This window comes from Pongo abelii, chromosome 16 (genome assembly GCF_028885655.2).
Source record: "Pongo abelii isolate AG06213 chromosome 16, NHGRI_mPonAbe1-v2.0_pri, whole genome shotgun sequence".
Classification (NCBI taxonomy): Eukaryota; Metazoa; Chordata; class Mammalia; order Primates; family Hominidae; genus Pongo; species Pongo abelii.
In genome coordinates this window covers 44,747,713-44,765,343 of record NC_072001.2, presented here as the reverse complement: position 1 = coordinate 44,765,343, position 17,631 = coordinate 44,747,713, and the positions used below count along the sequence as shown (strand labels likewise).

Below are 17,631 nucleotides of genomic sequence, written 5' to 3'. Positions count from 1 at the left end.
AGCTAGGAATAGCTCTCAAGGTCCTGGGCCGAAGAGGTCCAGGCCAGAGAGCTACAAGACTGAGGTCTGCTTGCTTGTCCCAGGGAGGGGCTGCGGTGGCTCCAATGGACAGCGGGACTTGGGCAGCTGACGGCTCTTTGGGCCCAGGCTGGGATCCAGCCCTCACCCCCCGTGAAGGTCACCCTGAAGTTTTTACCTGAACCTTCAGGCCCTCCTTAGACCACAGAAGGCAACTTCAAGAGGGAGGATCAGAACATACGACTCATAGGCCAGGTGCAGTGGCTCACACCTGTAATCCCAGCACTTTTGGGAGGCCAAGGCGGGTGGATCACGAGGTCAGGAGATCGAGACCATACTGGCTAACACGGTGAAACCCTATCTCTACTAAAAATACAAAAAAATTAGCCGGGCATGGTGGCACGCACCTGTAGTCCCAGCTACTTGGGAGGCTGAGGCAGAAGAATGGTGTGAACCTGGGAGGTGGAGCTTGCAGTGAGCCGAGATCACACCACTGCACTCCAGCCTGGGTGACAGAGTGAGACCCCATCTTAAAAAAAAAAAAAAAAAAAAAAAAAGGACATACGACTCACAGCTACCTTTTATTGAACATGTCCTGTGTGCCAGCTCCATGCTGGTCCTCCAAGCCCACAACAGCCCCGCGAGGTAGAGCCATTATTATCTGTTTACTGACAAGACACCAATGCCCGAGACGCAGTGACTTGCCCAACATCACAGCGCTGGGGAGAGGTGCCACTGCACCTGATCCCCACTCTGCTCACCCGTGTGGCAACTTCCTGAGAACCCTCACCCAGACCTGCCTGGCACCTTGAGTCTTTATGACCACATTCCAAGATCCTCCAAAGCTGATCTCAAGCCATGCTGGACCCTGGGCCAGCAGCCAGCATGCACACTCCAGGCTCTCTCGAGAACTGACCCGGCCAGGGAGGGGCTGGCCCCTTCCCCCGAGGCGTGCTTGGTCGTGTTCACCAGTGCTCCATCAGTCAAGGCCTGAAGCCTTGGTGAGGGAGTCGAGCAGATGGAAGTAACTATACTTGAGGTCGTATTCCATGTCATACCAGAAATTCACTGTGGGAAGAACGGGGATCTGAGCATGAAGATCCCTCTTCTGACCTAGAGCCTCCCAAGCCTCCCCCCAGAGGCCCTGCTGGACCTTGGCAGGGCCTGTCCCCGGGCGGCCTGGGCAACTCCTCACCTGCGATGCAGCCCTGGGACTGCTGGACGTGGTGGAACCACAGAGCCGGCAGATAGAGCATCTCGCCGGCCCGCACCGTGCAGCGAAGGGCCTGGGCCTGACTGTAACTAGGGTACCGGGCCAGGTCTGGCACCAAGGGGTCCAGTGGGATCCAGGGCACCTGGGAACACATCAGATGCCAGGGAGCAGCCCCCCAGACCCCCCAGGACTTCAGGCTCTGTCCCTTCCAAAGTTCAACACCACAGACCCTGCTCGGCTCAGCACTGAAAGGCCTCAGACTTAGGGACTTTTCAGAGCAAGGTGCCACCTCCCCAGATCTTTTGTGCCTGCTCTTCAGAGCCAGGCTTCTGCCCTTCTCCCTCCCTAGAGCCCAAGAACAGGACAGACACCTTCTCCATGGCCTCTTCATCCACCACCTTAAAGGTGCCCTCTTCAGTTAGCTGGTAGGTTGCCGGCGTGTACAGCTCTGGAGCCCAAGGGAGAAGGGTGTGGGGGAACTGCAAACAGCCTGGAACTTGCCAGACCTTCCTCCACCCCAGCCAGCCCTGGGCAGGGGCAAGGGGATCAGGGGGCAAGGGGATCAGGGGCCCTGGTGCAGTGGGGATGCCACAGCCACACCTCAGGCCTGGGAACTGGCCTCCCAGGCTCTTGCTGCCTCCCTCCCCCTTGGGCCAGCTGTTCCCCAGCCCCTGCAGGCCACATCCCCTACCATAGGGGATGAAGGGCCGGTCGCTGGGCGGATGTAACAGGAAATGCTTCTCTCCCGAGACCACGCAGTAGAGGTTCTCATAATGGTCCTTGTGCACTGCCAACAGAAAGAAGGCCCGGGGGCAGGGTATGGAGGGCAAGGGCACAGGAGGAGGCAAACCATCATGCTCAGAGCCCTGCACCCCAAGATGGCCTATGACAAAAGAGAAGCACGCACAGAGTCAGTGGGCTGGAGATGCCAGGGGCTCTGATGGGCATTCTGGAACTCTGCCTACCAGGGACCTGATGCTCACCAGGCCCTGGACTCCTCTTCAACAACAGGGGAAGTTCTCCTACACTTACCCCCTGGCCCAGCGGGCCTTCAGGGAGCTTTCTTTGGGTCTAGAAGAAACAATGCACCCACCCCCAATGCCATGGGTCCATTCCCTGACCTCAGCTGTCAGGGGAAACCCTCTGTGGTGCCCGAGTCCTAGAAGCCAAAAGAAATCTTAGAGAACAGCCCAACCTCCACCCAGGGCCATCCCTCTACTCCTGGCCTCGTCTTCCCTCCCTCTGCCCCAACCTGCTCCTTCCCCACCTTTGTATTCCCCTTACACCTACAAGAAGTCACCGCAGCCGCCTCTCCCAGCCAGAAGTTCACAGCATCGGGCATCTTTCCTGCAGGGCAGAAGGCAGAGAGCAAGTTAGGAAGGCCAGGCTGGGGAAAGCTGCCATCCAGTGATGCCAGAGCCGAAACCTGGGTGAGCACAGAAGAATCCCAAGAAAGGGGTCAGGGAGAAGAGGCAGAGGTTGGGAAAGCTTGGGGAAGGGGTCCTCCCTCCCCTGGGGCAGAAGGGAGGACAACAATCTTCGGCAGTTCATCTATGAGTAAGTCAAGGCCTGGGAATGTGAGTATTTAGTGAGCTGCACCAGATGCTGACAGGACCAAGCCCATAGGCCAGGTCATCACCTAAGGGCAAACAGGCTGACCCCTTCCTTCCCATATCTTCCCTGCCCAGGGCTGGGACCACCCCACCTCCACTCACCCAGGGCTTCGGAGGCCCAGGGCACATGGGATTCCAGATCAGGCAGCAGCTGGGGCAGCTCGGTGGGCAGGTTGGAGCACTGCTTCTGCACATAGAGGACTCCAGGGTGCTGGGCCCGGCCCTCCAGCACATCCAGCACAAAGCTCAGGGGCAGGCGGCGCTCAGCTGGCATCATGAAGCGGTCCCCTCTCACGGCATCCGCATAACCATCTGGGGTCACGGCCACAGTCACCTCTGTGGAGCCCACTGTAGCTCTAGAGGAATGGACACTCAGCCCATGCCCAGATGCCAGTAATCACTGCTCACACCTGACCCCAGGGCAGCTCCCACCTGAAATAGGGGAGGGACCACTTCTGGAGGGCTGGCCAGTGCTGCAGAGCGTTGCGGATGATGCACGGCCTGTTGGGGCAGACCCAGTCCCGGTAGAAGTGGAGCGGAGTTGGGGGTTTGTCCAGGTAGGGCACAGCAAGAGGCACGCTGAGCTCTGAGAGAAAGAAGAAGACAGGATGGAGGGGCTGAAGTCTGCAGCACCCAGTCCCTGCCCAAGAGATGCCCTCCCTGGAAAGGCCACGCTGTGTCACTGGGAAATGCTCGTTGGTGACCAAAGGACCCTGGACAACCAGTAAGAGAAGGATGAGGAGGGAAAAATGAAAGCAGAAAGCATCACGCACACACACCAGCATGGGCCCTGACCGTCCACAGGGCCAGAGGCTGCTACCCAGCCCATAAGCCAAATCCCCTGTGGGGCTGTGTCTGCACAGTGGACCCTATGCCTTCCCACCCTGGAGAGGCCAGCCTCCTAGCATCTACCAGGAAAGACCACCATGGAAGTGGCATTGGGAGCTCCAGAATGAGGAAGGCTGAGGCCCCATGGCCACCGGCTATTCTGGGTGTTGTGTGGCTCTGGGAAGCCCCCTTTAACAGTGATATTTACTGAGCACCTGGAATGTGCTCAGCACTTGGCTTGGCTAATGTGGGACTATCAGGGATGACACAATCATCATCTCAGGAAATTTACAACCATCTTACCCAGGGAGACAAACTACCAGATGACACCAATGGAGGAAAAGGAAGGGCTCGGCTGTGGTTTGGGTCCCGCTGAACAGCATCACCATCTCCAGACACCCAGGACCACCATGTGCACTTCGGCAGGCTGTGTGGTGTGCCGCCTGTGCAGGGGTCTACAATGGCCCTGTGTCACCTCTAATCAAAATCTTTTCGACTCAGCTTTCTCCTTCACTCCCGTCATCCTACTGGTTGGCTCTAAGTCCTGTTGATTCTGTCTCCTATGTCTCTCAAACCCACCCTCTCCTCTCCTCCGCTGGCATCCACATTCCACCTACCTCCTTTGGGTCCTCACTCAAATATCACATTGATAAGACCTCCTTCTCTGCCTATACTTTCTAAATTTATAATCTCTCCCCTTGCCGCAAATCTTTATATCCCTTTCCGTATTTTTTCTCCTTAGCATTCATCACCATCTAACATGCTATATATTTTAGGGCTAGATGTGGTGGCTCATGTCTGTAATCCCAGCACTTTGGGAGGCAGAGGCAGGAGGATTGCTGAGGCTGGGAGGTCAAGACCAGCCTTGGCAATATAGCGAGACCCCATCTCTACAAAAAAATTAAAAATTAACTGGACATGGTGGCATGCACCTATACTCCTAGCTACGCTAGAGGCTGAAGCCGGAGGATCACTTGAGTCCAAGAGGTAGAGGCTGCAATGAGCTATCATCGTGCCACTGCACTCCAGCCTGGGTGACAGAGCAAGACTTTATCTCAAAAAAAAAAAAAAAAAAAAAAAAAAATATATATATATATATATATGTATGTATGTATATATTTCACCTACATAAACCGTTTATCATTCTTTCACCCTTGCTAGAATGTGAACTCCACAAGGGCAGAGACAGTCGTCTGTTCACTGATGCACCCCTGGGACCTAGAACAGTACCTAGCACATAGCATGTGCTCAGCAAGTATTTGCCTAATGTTGAATGAAAGTCTCCAGTATCCTGGCTGGATGGTTGCAGTAGTGAACTAGCTGGTTTCTCTGGCTTAATTCCACTCCCTCTCAAAGCATTCATCATCATAGCCCCAGTCATCTTCTGAAAATACAATCACATATCGTCATACCCCTAGTAACAAATGCCTCGATGGCTTACCACTGCTCCTTAGAGAATGCCGCCTGCCTTAGCACGCACGACCAGGCCCAACCTACTCTTCCAGTCTGATTTCCTGTCTCGTGCCTGCCCTTGCCACACACCCTCTATTCAGGTGGTACCTGACTTTGTTCCAGCTGCTCACTCAGACTGCAGCGTCTTTCTGCTGGTTTTTATAAAGTGTACAGGGCTTTGCTTTGCTACATTCATGCTCCAGGTCGAGCCAGAAGACCGTGGTTCCCATTTGGTGGTTACCACATGCTGCTCCAAATGGTCCCAGCACTGATGTTCACCTCTGAGGTTACACTGCACCTCTCACAGCCACACCATGCCAGTCACCTTTACTTTCTGATCAGTTGGAAAGTGAATGTTCTTAGATCAAACATTGTAACTGAGTGAGAAGACCCCATTGGGCCCAGGAATACTGGAAAGGAAAGAGTTGGCGTGCCTGCTTGCTTCCCTGGCTAGAGGCAAGATGGCACCCATCCAGTAGATATGGAATCCAGGAGAGCGGAAAGTGGCAAAGGCCTTCCCAGTCACGCCAGCCCATCCAAGCAGTCACCTTGAGAGACAGGGTGGTCTGGGGCTCAGTACATCTTCCTGTTGTACTTGCTGAGATTAAGAGACAGGGTCTTGCTCTGTTGCCCAGGCTGAAGTGCAATGATGCAATAATAGCTCACCGCAGCCATAAACTGTCACAGGATTTTTGGGGTGTTGCTTTACCAGCTGGAAACCTCTGTGGCCAGTGATGCCTTTGCCCGTTTTGCTCGGGCCCATTGGGCCCACTTGGCCCTGCAGGCTGTGCTCGGCTCATGCTACCGGCCTGGATCCCACACCTGCCAAGGGCGAGTGGGGCAGCAAGGGGTGTGTGAGCGAATGAGTGTGGGGTCTGGCCACTGCGCACAGCTAGGCATGTGGGCTGCGGTGGGGCAGGCAGCTTCAGGTGCCAACACGAGCGCTGGTTTCCTGCAAGGCTGCAGCTAGACCAGGTGTACCATAAGCAGCTTCCACAGCTGACACTGAGAAGCATGGTGGTGCCTGGAAGCTTGGAGATACCAGGAACCGCAGAGCCCTAAAGAGGGTGTCAGAACCCCAGCTTGGGGAGCTCCTGGGTCTGGACTCCCCAAAGGACCGCAGCTCTTCTTTCCTTCTCGTCACCCACAATGTGGCGAGCAAGACGCATGGTTCAGCCCTCTTCATGTTACAGCTCTTTTAGCCCCGCCACTCAGCAGGTCCCCAGTTCTTGTCCTGCATCTAGGAAGAATGAGGTACACACAGACAAGTAGAGGGTAAACAAGACAAAGAGGAGCTTTACTGAGCCACAGAATAGCTCAGAGGAGACCCACAGTGGGCAGCTCCTCTCCGCAGCCAGGGTGTCCCAACGAGTGTTCAGCTATCAGCAAAGAGGATAGCTCCTCTCTCTGCAGGCAGGTAGTCCTGTTGAGTGTTCAGCTCTCAGCAGAGCTTTGTTCCAGCTGCTCACTCAGACTGAAATGTCTTTCTGCTGGTTTTTATAAAGTGTACAGGGCTTCGCTTTGCTACATTCATGCTCTAGGTCGAGCCAGAAGGCCGTGGTTTCCATTTGGTGGTTACCACATCCTGCTCCAAATGGTCCCGGCACTGATGTTCACCTCTGAGGTCACACTGCATCTCTCATGGCCACACCATGCCAGTCACCTTTACTTTCTGATCAGTTGGAAAGTGAATGTTCTTAGATCAAATATTGTAACTGACTGAGAAGACCCCACTGGGCCCAGGAATACTGGAAAAGAAAGAGCTGGCATGCCTGCTTGCTTCCCTGGCTAGAGTAGCTCCTCTCTGTGGGCAGGTTATCCTGTCATCTCTCCAGCTCTCAGCAGAGAGGGGAGCTCCTCCCTGCAGCTGGCCGTCCCATCGTCTCTTCTGGTCTGGCTGAGTCAGGGGCTTTTTATGGGTCTCACAGGGGAGGACGTACATGCCTATTGGTCCATGGGCAGCCACGGGTGGGCCGGAAAAAGCACCAAAAGTTCTCATTCCAGTCCATGGAACCGGCAGCCCAGCCCCCAGGCTTCAGGCCTTCCCTGGCTTGAAGGTCGGGCTTCACCGGGACCCGCCCCCTTCCACCCAGGAACCTGTCTGCCTCTTGCCACCATTCACGGCACCCAAGCTGTTTGTGCCAAGGGGTGCCTGCAGGCCAGCACTGAGCTGCCCTCAGCCCCTCTTGGCCTCCCTCCCATGCTCGTCAGCACCCAAAGGCTGGAGGGGGCCAAGGTGGCAGGGGGCTGGTGTGTCAGCACTGCCCAGAGCATTCACACACCCAGCCAGGCTGCAATAGCACCGAGGCTCAGCCTCAACTTTGCTCCATGATCTGATCAGGTGCTGACAGTGGGGAGAAGCCAGACAGCAGGATCAGGCACTTCCAAGCCTGCAGCAGCAGGAAGGGGCCTTCCTGGGTCCCCAAAAGTGCAGAGATGCCTGGGTCCACAGCTGCAGCTTGGGAGGCTGCAGCTGCACCTAGGAGGGTGGGGCTCCTGCCTGCTCCTGGCTCCCAAGAGCACAGGGGTGCCTGAGTTGCAGCCCTGGCTTGGGTGGCTGTAATTGCGCCTAGGGAGCTCCCACTCCACCAACTTGGAAGGCGTGGGGCTCCCACTTGTTCCCAGTTCCCGCCAGCTCTGTGGAACATGTGGCCCCAGCTGCCCCTCCTCTTCGCATTTTCCCCACAGCGGCGGCGGGCAAGGTGCATATGGCATGGCAGCTCTGACCACCCCAAACAAATCAGCCTAGTGGTCCTGTGTTCAGGAAACAGTGAAGAAGCCAGTTTGCAGGAACAGGGTCTTTGTGCACATGTGAGTATTTTTGTACTCACAAGTACAAGTCCCTACAAGTCTCAGCTGCACCTTCGGCAGGGTGCTCGCGGGCTTCTGGGATGTGGCAGGGAGCAAGGTTGAGGCTGCAGCAGAGGGTCTGGGCTTAGGAGCAGGTCCTGCCCAGCCATGTGAGGGTGGGGGTGGTGCAGTCAGCTGCCTCGGGGATGCAGGGAACAGGGGACTCACTACCACCACTGCTGCTCCCAGAGCCGCTTCTGCTGCCCGACTTGTGCCTCCCCACTGCAGCCAGCATGATGACAGCATCTGCTCCAAACTGCCCGCCACTGTCATCAAAACTACTGGACTCAAACAATCCTCTTGCCTCAGGAGGTGGGACTACAGGCACATGCCACCACACGATGGTGTCTCACTATGTTGCCCACGCTGGTCTTGAACGCCTGGCCTCAAGAGATGCCTCCCACCTTGGTCTCCTGCAGTGCTAGGATTACAGACGTGAGTACTGCACACAGCCTGGGATTCTGAAAATACATGGAAACTGCCGTTTTTTCACCCTTTGGACTTCTGGAATTAGGGATTTGTTTTACTTGCTCACCATTTCCTTTAGAGAATGGCTGCCTTTCTCTCCTGGGGCTTCAAAGTGAGAAAATTTCAAAAGGGATCCAAACAATTCCTTTGACCCCGTAACTCTGCTAAGAATTTAACAAAGCCGGGAGCAGTGGCTTATGTGTTCCATGGCGTTCCAAAACTTTGGAATGCTGAGGTGGAAGGATTGTTTGAGGAATTTGAGACTAGCCTTGTCTCTACTAAAATTCAAAAAAATTAGCCAGGCGTGGTGGCGCATGCCTGTAGTCTCAGCTACTCCCAGGTGCTGAAGCAGGAGGATCTCTTGAACCTAGGAGGTCGAGGTGCAGCGAGCTACGATCGTGCCACTGCACTCCAGCCTGTGTGATAGAGTAAGACCCTGTCTCAAAAAATATAAAGAATTTAACCAACAAAAATACTCACACATGTGCACAAAGACCCTGCTCCTGCAGACTGGCTTCTTCACTGTTTCCTGAACACATCAGACACACTCCCACCGAGGGCTTTGCCTGCACTTACCTACTAACCTGCTTCTTCTACTCTACAATGTATTCATTCAGTACACCTGTGGTTAACTGTCCACCTTCTCACTTAGAATGTAACAGGACATAGACTGTAAAAGACAGATTTGTTTTGTTCAGTGATGTATCTCAAACACACTGAACAGAGCCTGGCACACAGAGATGCTGAATAAGTATTTGTTAAATCAATACTCAAAGTATTCGTTGCAGCATTATTGAAAACAACAGATTGGACATCACCTAAATGACTAAGTGAATACAGCACTAGTACACAGACGTGAAAAAGACTGAGGTAGAGGAATGTGAAATGATCTCCAAGATACACGGTGCAGAAAAGTGTGTTTAGCAGGCTATTTGTATACAAAAAAGGGTAAAAAGTCGTGTGTGCACGGATATAAACAATCTTTCTGTAAGAATGCAAACTGGGGCTGGGAGGGAACCTTGCTTCATTTACATTGCGTACCATTATATATTACATCCCCATCACATACACAGGAGCCTGTGTTGCTATTCAGTGGTAAGAAATCATTTAAAAATAGAAAAAAGAAGAAAAGAGGGAAGAGAGAAAGAAAGAAAAGGAATAAAAACCAAGCAGGGGAAGAGCCAGGGACCATTTGGTCAGCCTGCAATCCTCCCAAAGTGCGACAGGGGAGTTGAGGTCGGAGGTGGGGCACGTGGGGGAGGAATCCGACCACCACCTGTGTGCCTTTGATGAACTTTCAACAAGGGTAACAGCAAACTGCTCAAGACTGTAGGAAACACCGGGCTTCGCCGCGACCACGGTCAAGACGGCACCGGGCCTTGGGAATAACGTGAACAGAGTCACCCAGGAAGCCGCGGGAGTGCGCGAACACGGGAGAAGGGAAGCAGGTTGCCACAGAAGAGCAACCCGAGCGGGGCCTTAGGCCAGTCGCACACACGAGGTTCCGAGCCCCCGGTGTCAGCGGCATCCCACGGCCCCTCCCGTGTTCGGAGATCGCCGCAGCCTCTGGGAGAGCCACTCACCCCTTGCAGCGGCCGGGAATTCTCGTAACTCCCTCCGCACTGCGTCCAAAGCCGCCTCCGCCATGGCTGCGTCAGCGCCGGCCGAGACCCCGCCTCTCCCCGACGTCCCCGCCGCAGGCCACACCCCAAGCACTCGCCCCGCCCTCCCCGCCGCAGGCCACACCCCCAGACCCTCGCCCCGCCCCTCCAGAGACCCCCCCCGCCCCGTCCTGCCCCTGGACGCACACCCGGTTCTGCCACCGAAGCGGCGGAGCGACCGGCAGCGCCCGCTTACGCCTGCCCCACTGGCGGGCATCCCAGGGTTAACAAACAATTGTGTTTATTGACAAGTTCATACATCAGTACAAACGGGCACGTTAAAAACCCCCCGCCCCATGCAGCCGAGGAGGAGGCGGGAAGCGCCGCGACCTGCACAAAGTAGAAAAGTTATAAATAAGGGGCTTTCAAAACTGGGCGGGGGCAAATCTGGAGTGGGGCGGCGGTTGCCGGTGGCCTCAGACATGCAGAAGGGGACGGGGGCGCCGGCCGGGCCACGAGGCCCCCCCACCCACATGGGGCAGAGGGCAGGAAAAGGGCGGCCACGTTCTCACAAACTTCTGGCGAAGGGTAGCTCCCTCCTCGTGAAGGACCTGGCCCAGAGAGCGAACCTGAGTCCCACCTGCGGTGGGTGCGGCTGGTGTGGGAAGTCGGGGCACAGCGGGCACGGGCCCGCTGCGGGAGTTCCCAGGCCATGCGGGTGGCGATGCTAGAGGAGTGGGGAAGGGCCAGGTTTGGAGCAGCTCAAGCGCACTCAGGCTGATGCCCTGGAGCTGGGCACCCTTCGGAACCCTTTTTCTTTTTGAGATGGCGTGTAGCTTTGTCACCCAGGTTGGAGTGCAATGGCGCGATCTCGGCTCACTGCAACCTCCACCTCCAGGGTTCAAGCGATTCTCCTGCCTAAGCCTCCCGAGGAGCTGGGATTACAGGCGCCCACCACCAAGCCCAGCTAATTTTTGTATTTTTAGTAGAGACAGGGTTTCACCATGTTGGCCAGGGTGGTCTCGATCACCTGACCTCGTGATCCACCCGCCTTGGCCTCCCAAAGTGCTGGGATTACAGGCGTGAGCCACCACGCCTGGCCCAGAACCCATTTCTTTATAAGCCTCTGCCTATGGCGCAGCAGGGCGGATGAAGGGGCTCTCCTGGCCTGAAGCTGTGGTAAAGCTGCTCTGACTTACCTGGAGCAGAGGGGAGCAGTAGGGCCCAGAGAAACCTTTCCTCAACTCTTCAGCTGCCTCACGACATGGTTCCACTCTACCTCCTAGGGTCCCCTATCTCCTTCCCCTCACCCCTAATTACTGCCCTTTTACATTCTAACCTATCCCCTCACCTCTGCCACTTATCTGTCCCATCTACCACTTTTCTAGTGTCTCCTTTGGCTCCAGCACCTCCCTCCTCTCAAACTCCAATATCCAGCACACCCGTGGGTGCCCAGCACTGCCTTTGAGGAGGCTCCTTCTACCTAAACCAGGTGTCCTATGGGCCATCTCGTATCAGCTAGGCTGTGGACACCAAGAATCCAGAATCTGGGTTCACTTAGTGTGCTGCACCCCTTTTCTGCTCCCTGATATGTGTTCCACATAAGCCAGGGTGGTGAAGCTGAGGCAGGATGTGAGGAAACCAGGCACACAGCAGCCAGCCGGATACTCTAGCAACCCAACACTCAACAGCGTGCTATGCAGGTAGGTGTGGGTGTGTGTGTGTGTACATGTGTGCACATGCATGCGTGTGATCTCATCTGTGGCCGAGGTCCTCAGGAGGTGGGCCAGCGCCCTGTAAACGAGGGATGTTCCAACACAGGCTTCTGACTGAGCATCACTCAGGATGCAGGGAGAAGGTGGCCTCTGGGCTCCAGCAGCCGGCTGGGGTCCAGGGTGGAGGACAGGGAAGAACAAGGGGCTGAGGAAAGGAGGCCGGAGCTTCATGTCTGCCCAGGTGAGGGCTTACTGTCCTGCAGCAACATCCCACAGCTGGCTCAAGTTCTGGCCTGGAGAGTAAGGGGTCACAGGGAAATACAATGCTGGGCCCCTCTTGGAGGGAGAATGGGAGTGGAATGTGCGGGCTCAGGTCCAAATACCAACTCAAGTCTCCTGATGGCTGGGGACACCCTGGAGGGCCAGACGGCTCTGCCTTTCTGAGCTGCCAGGTACTGGGGAAAACCACCCTGCTCTGGCAGCCAGGGGAGTGCAGCTGGTGTGAGAGGGGAAGTGGAGGTAGAGGTGAAGGCCCACAGTTGGCTGACAGGCACTGAATACCACATCACCTCTCACCTCGACCCCAGAGTACCCTGTGTATGCTCCACCACAGGGAGCTGATCCCTGCAGTAATTTCAAATGGCTTCTAAGAGAGGGCCAGCCCTTCCCAGATTCCTAGATGGGGCAGGCTGCCCTCCTACCTCTCACAGCACCAAGGTGACAAAGACCCAAGACCTGTCCCTGCCACTGGAGGGGCTGTGGAGGCAGGAATTCCAAGGAAGTGAGGCAACAGTCAGGGAAATAAATTAATAAATACAGGCCCCCCATGAGGAGCGGCTGGGAAGGGTGCTTTGCCTCTGAACACTGCTCCCTGCTTTCCACTCCAAGCAGCCCCGCAGGTTTTGGTGAGTGGCAGAGGGGCTGCAGTTTGGAATCGCTGGGGCATTCATTCACTTGGGACAGGCTTCCAGAACTCAGAGTTTGCGTTCCATGCGCCGTTCCACGGCTCGAAGCAACAGTTCTGAGTATTGCTCCAGCAGGGCCTGTGTCTGCTCGGCTCCCACAGCCCCAGGGCTGCTGCCTGGGCTGGACAGCACTGCCCCAGCCACAGCTTCCAGCTCCTGTCGCACTGAAGAGAAGGTGTCTCTGAGGAGCTGGGTGATCCGACTTTGCTCTGCTGAGGGCATCTTGCAGCCAGCCACCTGAAACAGGACCCCCAGAAGTGAGGTGGAGGAGCCTGTCAACAGACATATAAAAGGGAGGGGCCCCACCTGGGTCCAGCCTGCCTCAGAAGGGACTAGCTAGGAACTCTACCCGCCAAGATCAGCATGTATGGCCAGGGGACATGGGATGCAGGCAGACTCTAGGGGTGACCCCCAAGGAGGAACCCACTGGATTGCAGAACCGTCTACATCTTGTAAGCAACTCCTTACGACAACTCTGGCAGAATCTGCTTTCTCTTTCAAACTTTGGGCCTTCTTGGACTGTCCCCTATGTCTAAGGGGGCCAAATAATTTGTGGATATGAAAAAGGATGCCATTAATAATTACACTGGGACAACGATATAAACTGGGATTGTCCTGAGCCAACTAGGAGGTGTGTTCTCTACAGGCCTCACATCCTGAGGGAAGTCTCCAGCTCTTAACCAGAAATGACCACAGGTGCCCGGTACAAGAGGCTAGCCTGGCCTCTAACCCCCTCACCTATGCTGCCCAAGATGTTCTTGAGTGTTCCATCCTGTCAGCACAAGAGCCTTAGGATACTGTTCAGGACATGGCTATCCGAAACACCCAGCACTACTGACGTGCTCACCCTCCTGCCGGGGGGCACCTAACACCCACCAAGTGGTAGAGCCGCACGGCCTGGCGCACGCTGCCGCGGAGCTCTGCCACCAGCTGCTCACACTGCTCCAGGCTCACCGCTGGCTCTGAAAGAGACGGATACAGCTCAGTGAGGCCCAACATGTAGCCCTTTCAGGCCTCCGCACCCAAGACACTCAGCGCAGGAGAGACCTAGCCCTCAGCACTGCACCCCCCACTTGCCCTCAGTCCCTTCCTCTTGGCTTCTCTTCCAACGACCTCCCCAACACCAAACAAACAAGGTCCAGAGGAGACGGCCAGCCCCAAGTTCAGAAGCCACTGAATGGGCAAGTGAGTCACAAGGAAATCATGAAGGTTAGCAGGAGGGTCTCACCATCAGGGGTGTGACTTACGGACCTGAAAGACAGGAGCAGACAGGACGAGAAACACCAGAAGCTGCACCAGAAATGGGATGGAGCCAGAGAGCGGCCAACAGAGAGGGGAAGAGTAAGGATGGGGCAGGAGATGAGAGCTGGGGAGCTGTGCACACCTGAGTCCTGGCTCAGGGCTGCCCCTGGCTTGGTGCATTCCATGGGGTTGGGAGTCTTCTCAGGGGGTGGGGGCTGCAAGTCTTCAGGGCCTTGGAGGAGGCTGCTGACTGGCAGTTGCTGGGCACAGGGGCTGCTGGGCCCAGGATGAGCCTGGCACTCTGTCCTAGGCTTGGGAGTGGTGCCCTCCCCCAAACAGGCCCATCTCTCAGTGGTACTGTGAGCTTTTCCTAGGCCCACTGGGAAGCCAGGCTTTTCTGCCTCGCCAGGCGCCCGGCCTTTGGTGACAGGAGAGAATGCAGCCAGGGTAGGACGGTCAGGCAGTGGTTTGGGGATGTCCAGGACCAGGTGAGCCCGGCTAGGCAGGGCCAGCTTGCTGAGTGGTGAGACTCGGATGGGGGCATGAGCCTGAGGTTCAGCCACCAGGCCCAGGTTCTCCCCAACAGAGATACTGCGGGATATCTTGGCCATGGAACTGGTGGTGGGGTTCTGATAGGAGTGAGGCCGAGATGGACGGCCATCAGCTGAGGGCAGGGAGCCCAGACCATCCTGAGCTTCGATCTCCCGGGAGAGCAGTGCGCCTGGTGAAGGGGCCTGCAGACCGGCCTCATCTCTTTCTGCAAAGGAGACAGAGGTATACACAGGTCAGGTGTCGAGGAAGGCATCTCAGGTGCCAACACCCAATCCCGAAGAGCTGCTGTTCCCCTCCACATGCCCATTAAGGGACACCCAGTGGCCAGCACAGTGGCATATGAGGGCCACACCAGGCCCTCCCTCCTCCAGCATGTACATGTGTTCCATACACCCTGCACCCTGGCACTGAACCCCGCAGGCTCCTCACCCTGTGGCACCAGACTGTGCACAGACTGGGCCTTCTGGAGTCCAGATAAGGGGCTGGTTATGGCCACTCTCTTGGGAGCCCAGCTGCTGTCAGGGTTGAGACGGCATCGTGGCAACAGCACAGAGGCTGCCTCCTGGGGGCTGGGGTTGCCAGAGGACGGTTCCACCTCCGGGGGTGCTCCAGGGGGATTGGCACCATTGCCTCTCGACTGCTCACCAGATGCCTGTGGCACCTGGGCTGGTCTCGACATCAGTGCCAGGCTTGAGGAGGACGGGGATGGTTCCCTACAGGGAGGAAATGTGGGAGAAGGCCCAGAGAAGGCTCAATGCTCCTCCCTGCCAAAATGGCGAGAAACTCATAGCACCAGGGCACTAGGAGAGAAGGACAAGCACAAAGCCAGATAGGGCTGGGGAAAGGCCAGTTAGCCCAAAGCCGGGAGTGCAAAACACCCCGGGCATGGAGAGACAGAACACTGGAGAGGAGAGGGCAGCAGCCCTGGGAGGCCAGGAGAGCCGGAGCTGCTGCTGGGGGGGTAGGGGGCCTCTGTACCTGAGTGGGCGGGTCTGTACTTGCAACAGGAATCGTGAAGAGATACTCCGAGACTCTGACCTCTCTGGCACCTTCACTGGGGCCCCTACCAGGGTCAGAGAAATCATGAATTGGGGCAAAAACCAAGCCCTTGCCCCAGATTTTGCCTCCTTGAGACCCCCAGCCACAGCCTATACCCTGGGACCCTCCTCTCAGGTAGGCAAGGAGGGGAGAAGGGCAAATTGCAGGCACTAAATACTGGTCCTCTGACCACACCTGGAGCAGCTCCATTGGCCAGAGTCTCAAAGTGCTGTTTTAGAAACTGTTCTTGGTCTGGAGTCTGGGGGCTGCCCTCCTGTAGCCCATAGGGGCCCATGCCTCCCTCCTCTTCCTCTTCTTCATCGCCCTCAGCTGGCTCTTCAAGGTCTGAGGAGATGCCATCCACACTGAGGGGCTCCGTGCTCTCAGAGTCTGGGTGTGGGGAGGGGAGAGAGGCATCGCACTGCACCCATCTGTTGCCAGAGCCTCCCCAAACACCTCCAGGCCCCACCCCCCACGGCCCCTCCCTCCAGGCTACAGCCTCACCTTCAGTGGGATGCTCCGGGCTGGAAAGGCAGCTGCTGCTGTAATCCACAGAGCAGGCACTGTCAGGGCTGTGCTTTTCTGAGCTCCTGCTGCCTGGGTACGCTCTTCCCAGAGTTCCCCGGGCTGGAGCCTGCACCTGGAACTCACTGCCAGGATTCCAGCAGGGAGAAGAAAAGGCAGTGAGCAGGGGTAGGCAGCAGCCCTGCTGGACTCCTGCCTGTGATCAGGGTGAGGGATGAGGCAGTGGTGAGCTGGAAGGAAAGCCCTGAGTATCCTGGGGGCCAACCCTCCCTCGACTAAAGAACACTCATAGGGAGGGGAAGACGGGGGCACGAGGTCTGGCTAGGGCAGGATCCTTGCCTGGTGTCCATGGTGGGGCTGTCACTCTGTTCCGGGTAGACAATACCATCTTCAACGGGTGCAGGTTCCAGATCTTGGGCAAAGACCCCTTCCTCTTGTGACAATAATCGGATAATATGGGGATAGGAACAAGGTTGGGAAGCCTGAGGCCGAGGGGGCTTTTCATTCTGGGAACACACAAAGGGATGTTAACAGAGCAGAGGTGACAAATGAGGCAGTGGTAGCTGCCGGGTAAGCCCTGAGTATCCTGGGGGCCAACCCTCCCCTTGGAGAAGAGGTGGAGGTGAGTAAGGATGTGGTGTGCACTAATTCAAGGGGAAGCTGAAGGACAGACACCGAGAAGCCAGGCTGGGCTCCAGTTGCTGATGTGAGCTTCTGGATGAACTATATTAGCACTCTGGGCTGCCAACCTCCAGCTGCCACTTAATACCAAGAGTCCTCCAAGAAACCCAGCCCAGGGCAAAGGCCACTTTTGCCTCTCTACCCCAACCCCTCCCCTGCCTACCCTGATAACCAAACCATACAGCCCAGCCAGCCCCATCCTGGCTTTGCAGTTCAGGTTACCCATATGCCAGCTATGTGCAGAGCAAGCATAGCTGGACCAGTGCTCAGGTCCCAGCTGGTGGCAAAGGCTGCCTAAGGCCCCTTGGAACTCTCTAGAGAGCTGGGAGAAAGCGGGCTCACCTGGCTAGTGAGTGAAGTCTCAAGGGCCTGCTGCCCATGCTTTCTGGGACCAGATGGGATGATGGCCAGCAAGTCCTGGCTAGGGTCCTGCGGGCTTGGGGCCAGTGTTTCCAGCTGCCGCAGATCCAGCATGGATCTAACACTCAGTTCCACACCTGGCTGAACCCAGCGCCCCCTTCTTCTGGGTCCTGGGTTGGCTGCAGGAGCTGGGTCCAGGAACCCCACGGGCTCCTGTGCCTGGTGGGAGGTAGGCGGTGGGGGAGGAGTAACAACAACCACACAGTAAGATCAACAAATACCCACATATCCCTTACTATGTGCCTGGCACACTACACATACCAGCTCACTTCATCCTCACAGGAACCTTTTGAAATAGGCACTAGTATAATCCTTGTTTCACAGATGAGGACACTGAAGCACAGCGGGCTTAAGTGACCAGTCTGCGTCCCACAGACAGTAAGTGGCCTGCAGGTTAGTCTGGCTCCAGAGTTCATGCTCTTAGCTGCATTCCACATCCTCTGGCACAGG

The 17,631-nt window shown here is 56.4% G+C and overlaps 2 protein-coding genes across 3 annotated transcripts in view; both read right to left on the bottom strand.

The window, feature by feature from the left end:
- Positions 1 to 580: 580 nt before the first annotated feature.
- On the bottom strand, positions 581 to 10,129 carry JMJD7 (jumonji domain containing 7). The gene is made up of 8 exons (NM_001204225.3): positions 10,026 to 10,129; positions 3,277 to 3,430; positions 2,947 to 3,200; positions 2,522 to 2,578; positions 1,923 to 2,018; positions 1,603 to 1,679; positions 1,214 to 1,373; positions 581 to 1,086 (listed from the first exon to the last, which is right to left on the bottom strand). Exons 1-8 carry the CDS (start codon positions 10,087 to 10,089, stop codon positions 998 to 1,000), a joined length of 951 nt encoding a protein of 316 aa, NP_001191154.1. The 5' UTR covers positions 10,090 to 10,129; the 3' UTR covers positions 581 to 997.
- A 198-nt stretch (positions 10,130 to 10,327) lies between these two features.
- The window catches only part of MAPKBP1 (mitogen-activated protein kinase binding protein 1), a 59,994-nt gene continuing 52,690 nt past the window's right edge, over positions 10,328 to 17,631 (bottom strand). For both annotated transcript variants that reach the window (XM_054532625.2, XM_002825335.4), the window contains 9 exons: positions 17,104 to 17,340; positions 16,420 to 16,586; positions 16,060 to 16,205; positions 15,751 to 15,945; positions 15,496 to 15,580; positions 14,947 to 15,230; positions 14,108 to 14,722; positions 13,600 to 13,685; positions 10,328 to 12,960 (listed from right to left, as the gene is read on the bottom strand). In XM_054532625.2, coding sequence (XP_054388600.1) covers positions 12,733 to 12,960; positions 13,600 to 13,685; positions 14,108 to 14,722; positions 14,947 to 15,230; positions 15,496 to 15,580; positions 15,751 to 15,945; positions 16,060 to 16,205; positions 16,420 to 16,586; positions 17,104 to 17,340 — 2,043 coding nt within the window. In that variant the 3' untranslated portion in view covers positions 10,328 to 12,732. The remainder of the gene's footprint in view (positions 12,961 to 13,599; positions 13,686 to 14,107; positions 14,723 to 14,946; positions 15,231 to 15,495; positions 15,581 to 15,750; positions 15,946 to 16,059; positions 16,206 to 16,419; positions 16,587 to 17,103; positions 17,341 to 17,631) is intronic.

Coding starts and splice junctions, on each gene's coding strand:
- JMJD7 (NM_001204225.3), bottom strand. CDS start 10,089: ATGGCGGAGGCGGCTTTGGACGCAGTGCGGAGGGAGTTACGAGAATTC. Junction 3,431..10,025: donor ATTCCCGGCCGCTGCAAGGG/GTGAGTGGCTCT, acceptor TCTTTCTCTCAG/AGCTCAGCGTGCCTCTTGCT. Junction 1,680..1,922: donor CCGGCCCTTCATCCCCTATG/GTAGGGGATGTG, acceptor CTTGGGCTCCAG/AGCTGTACACGCCGGCAACC.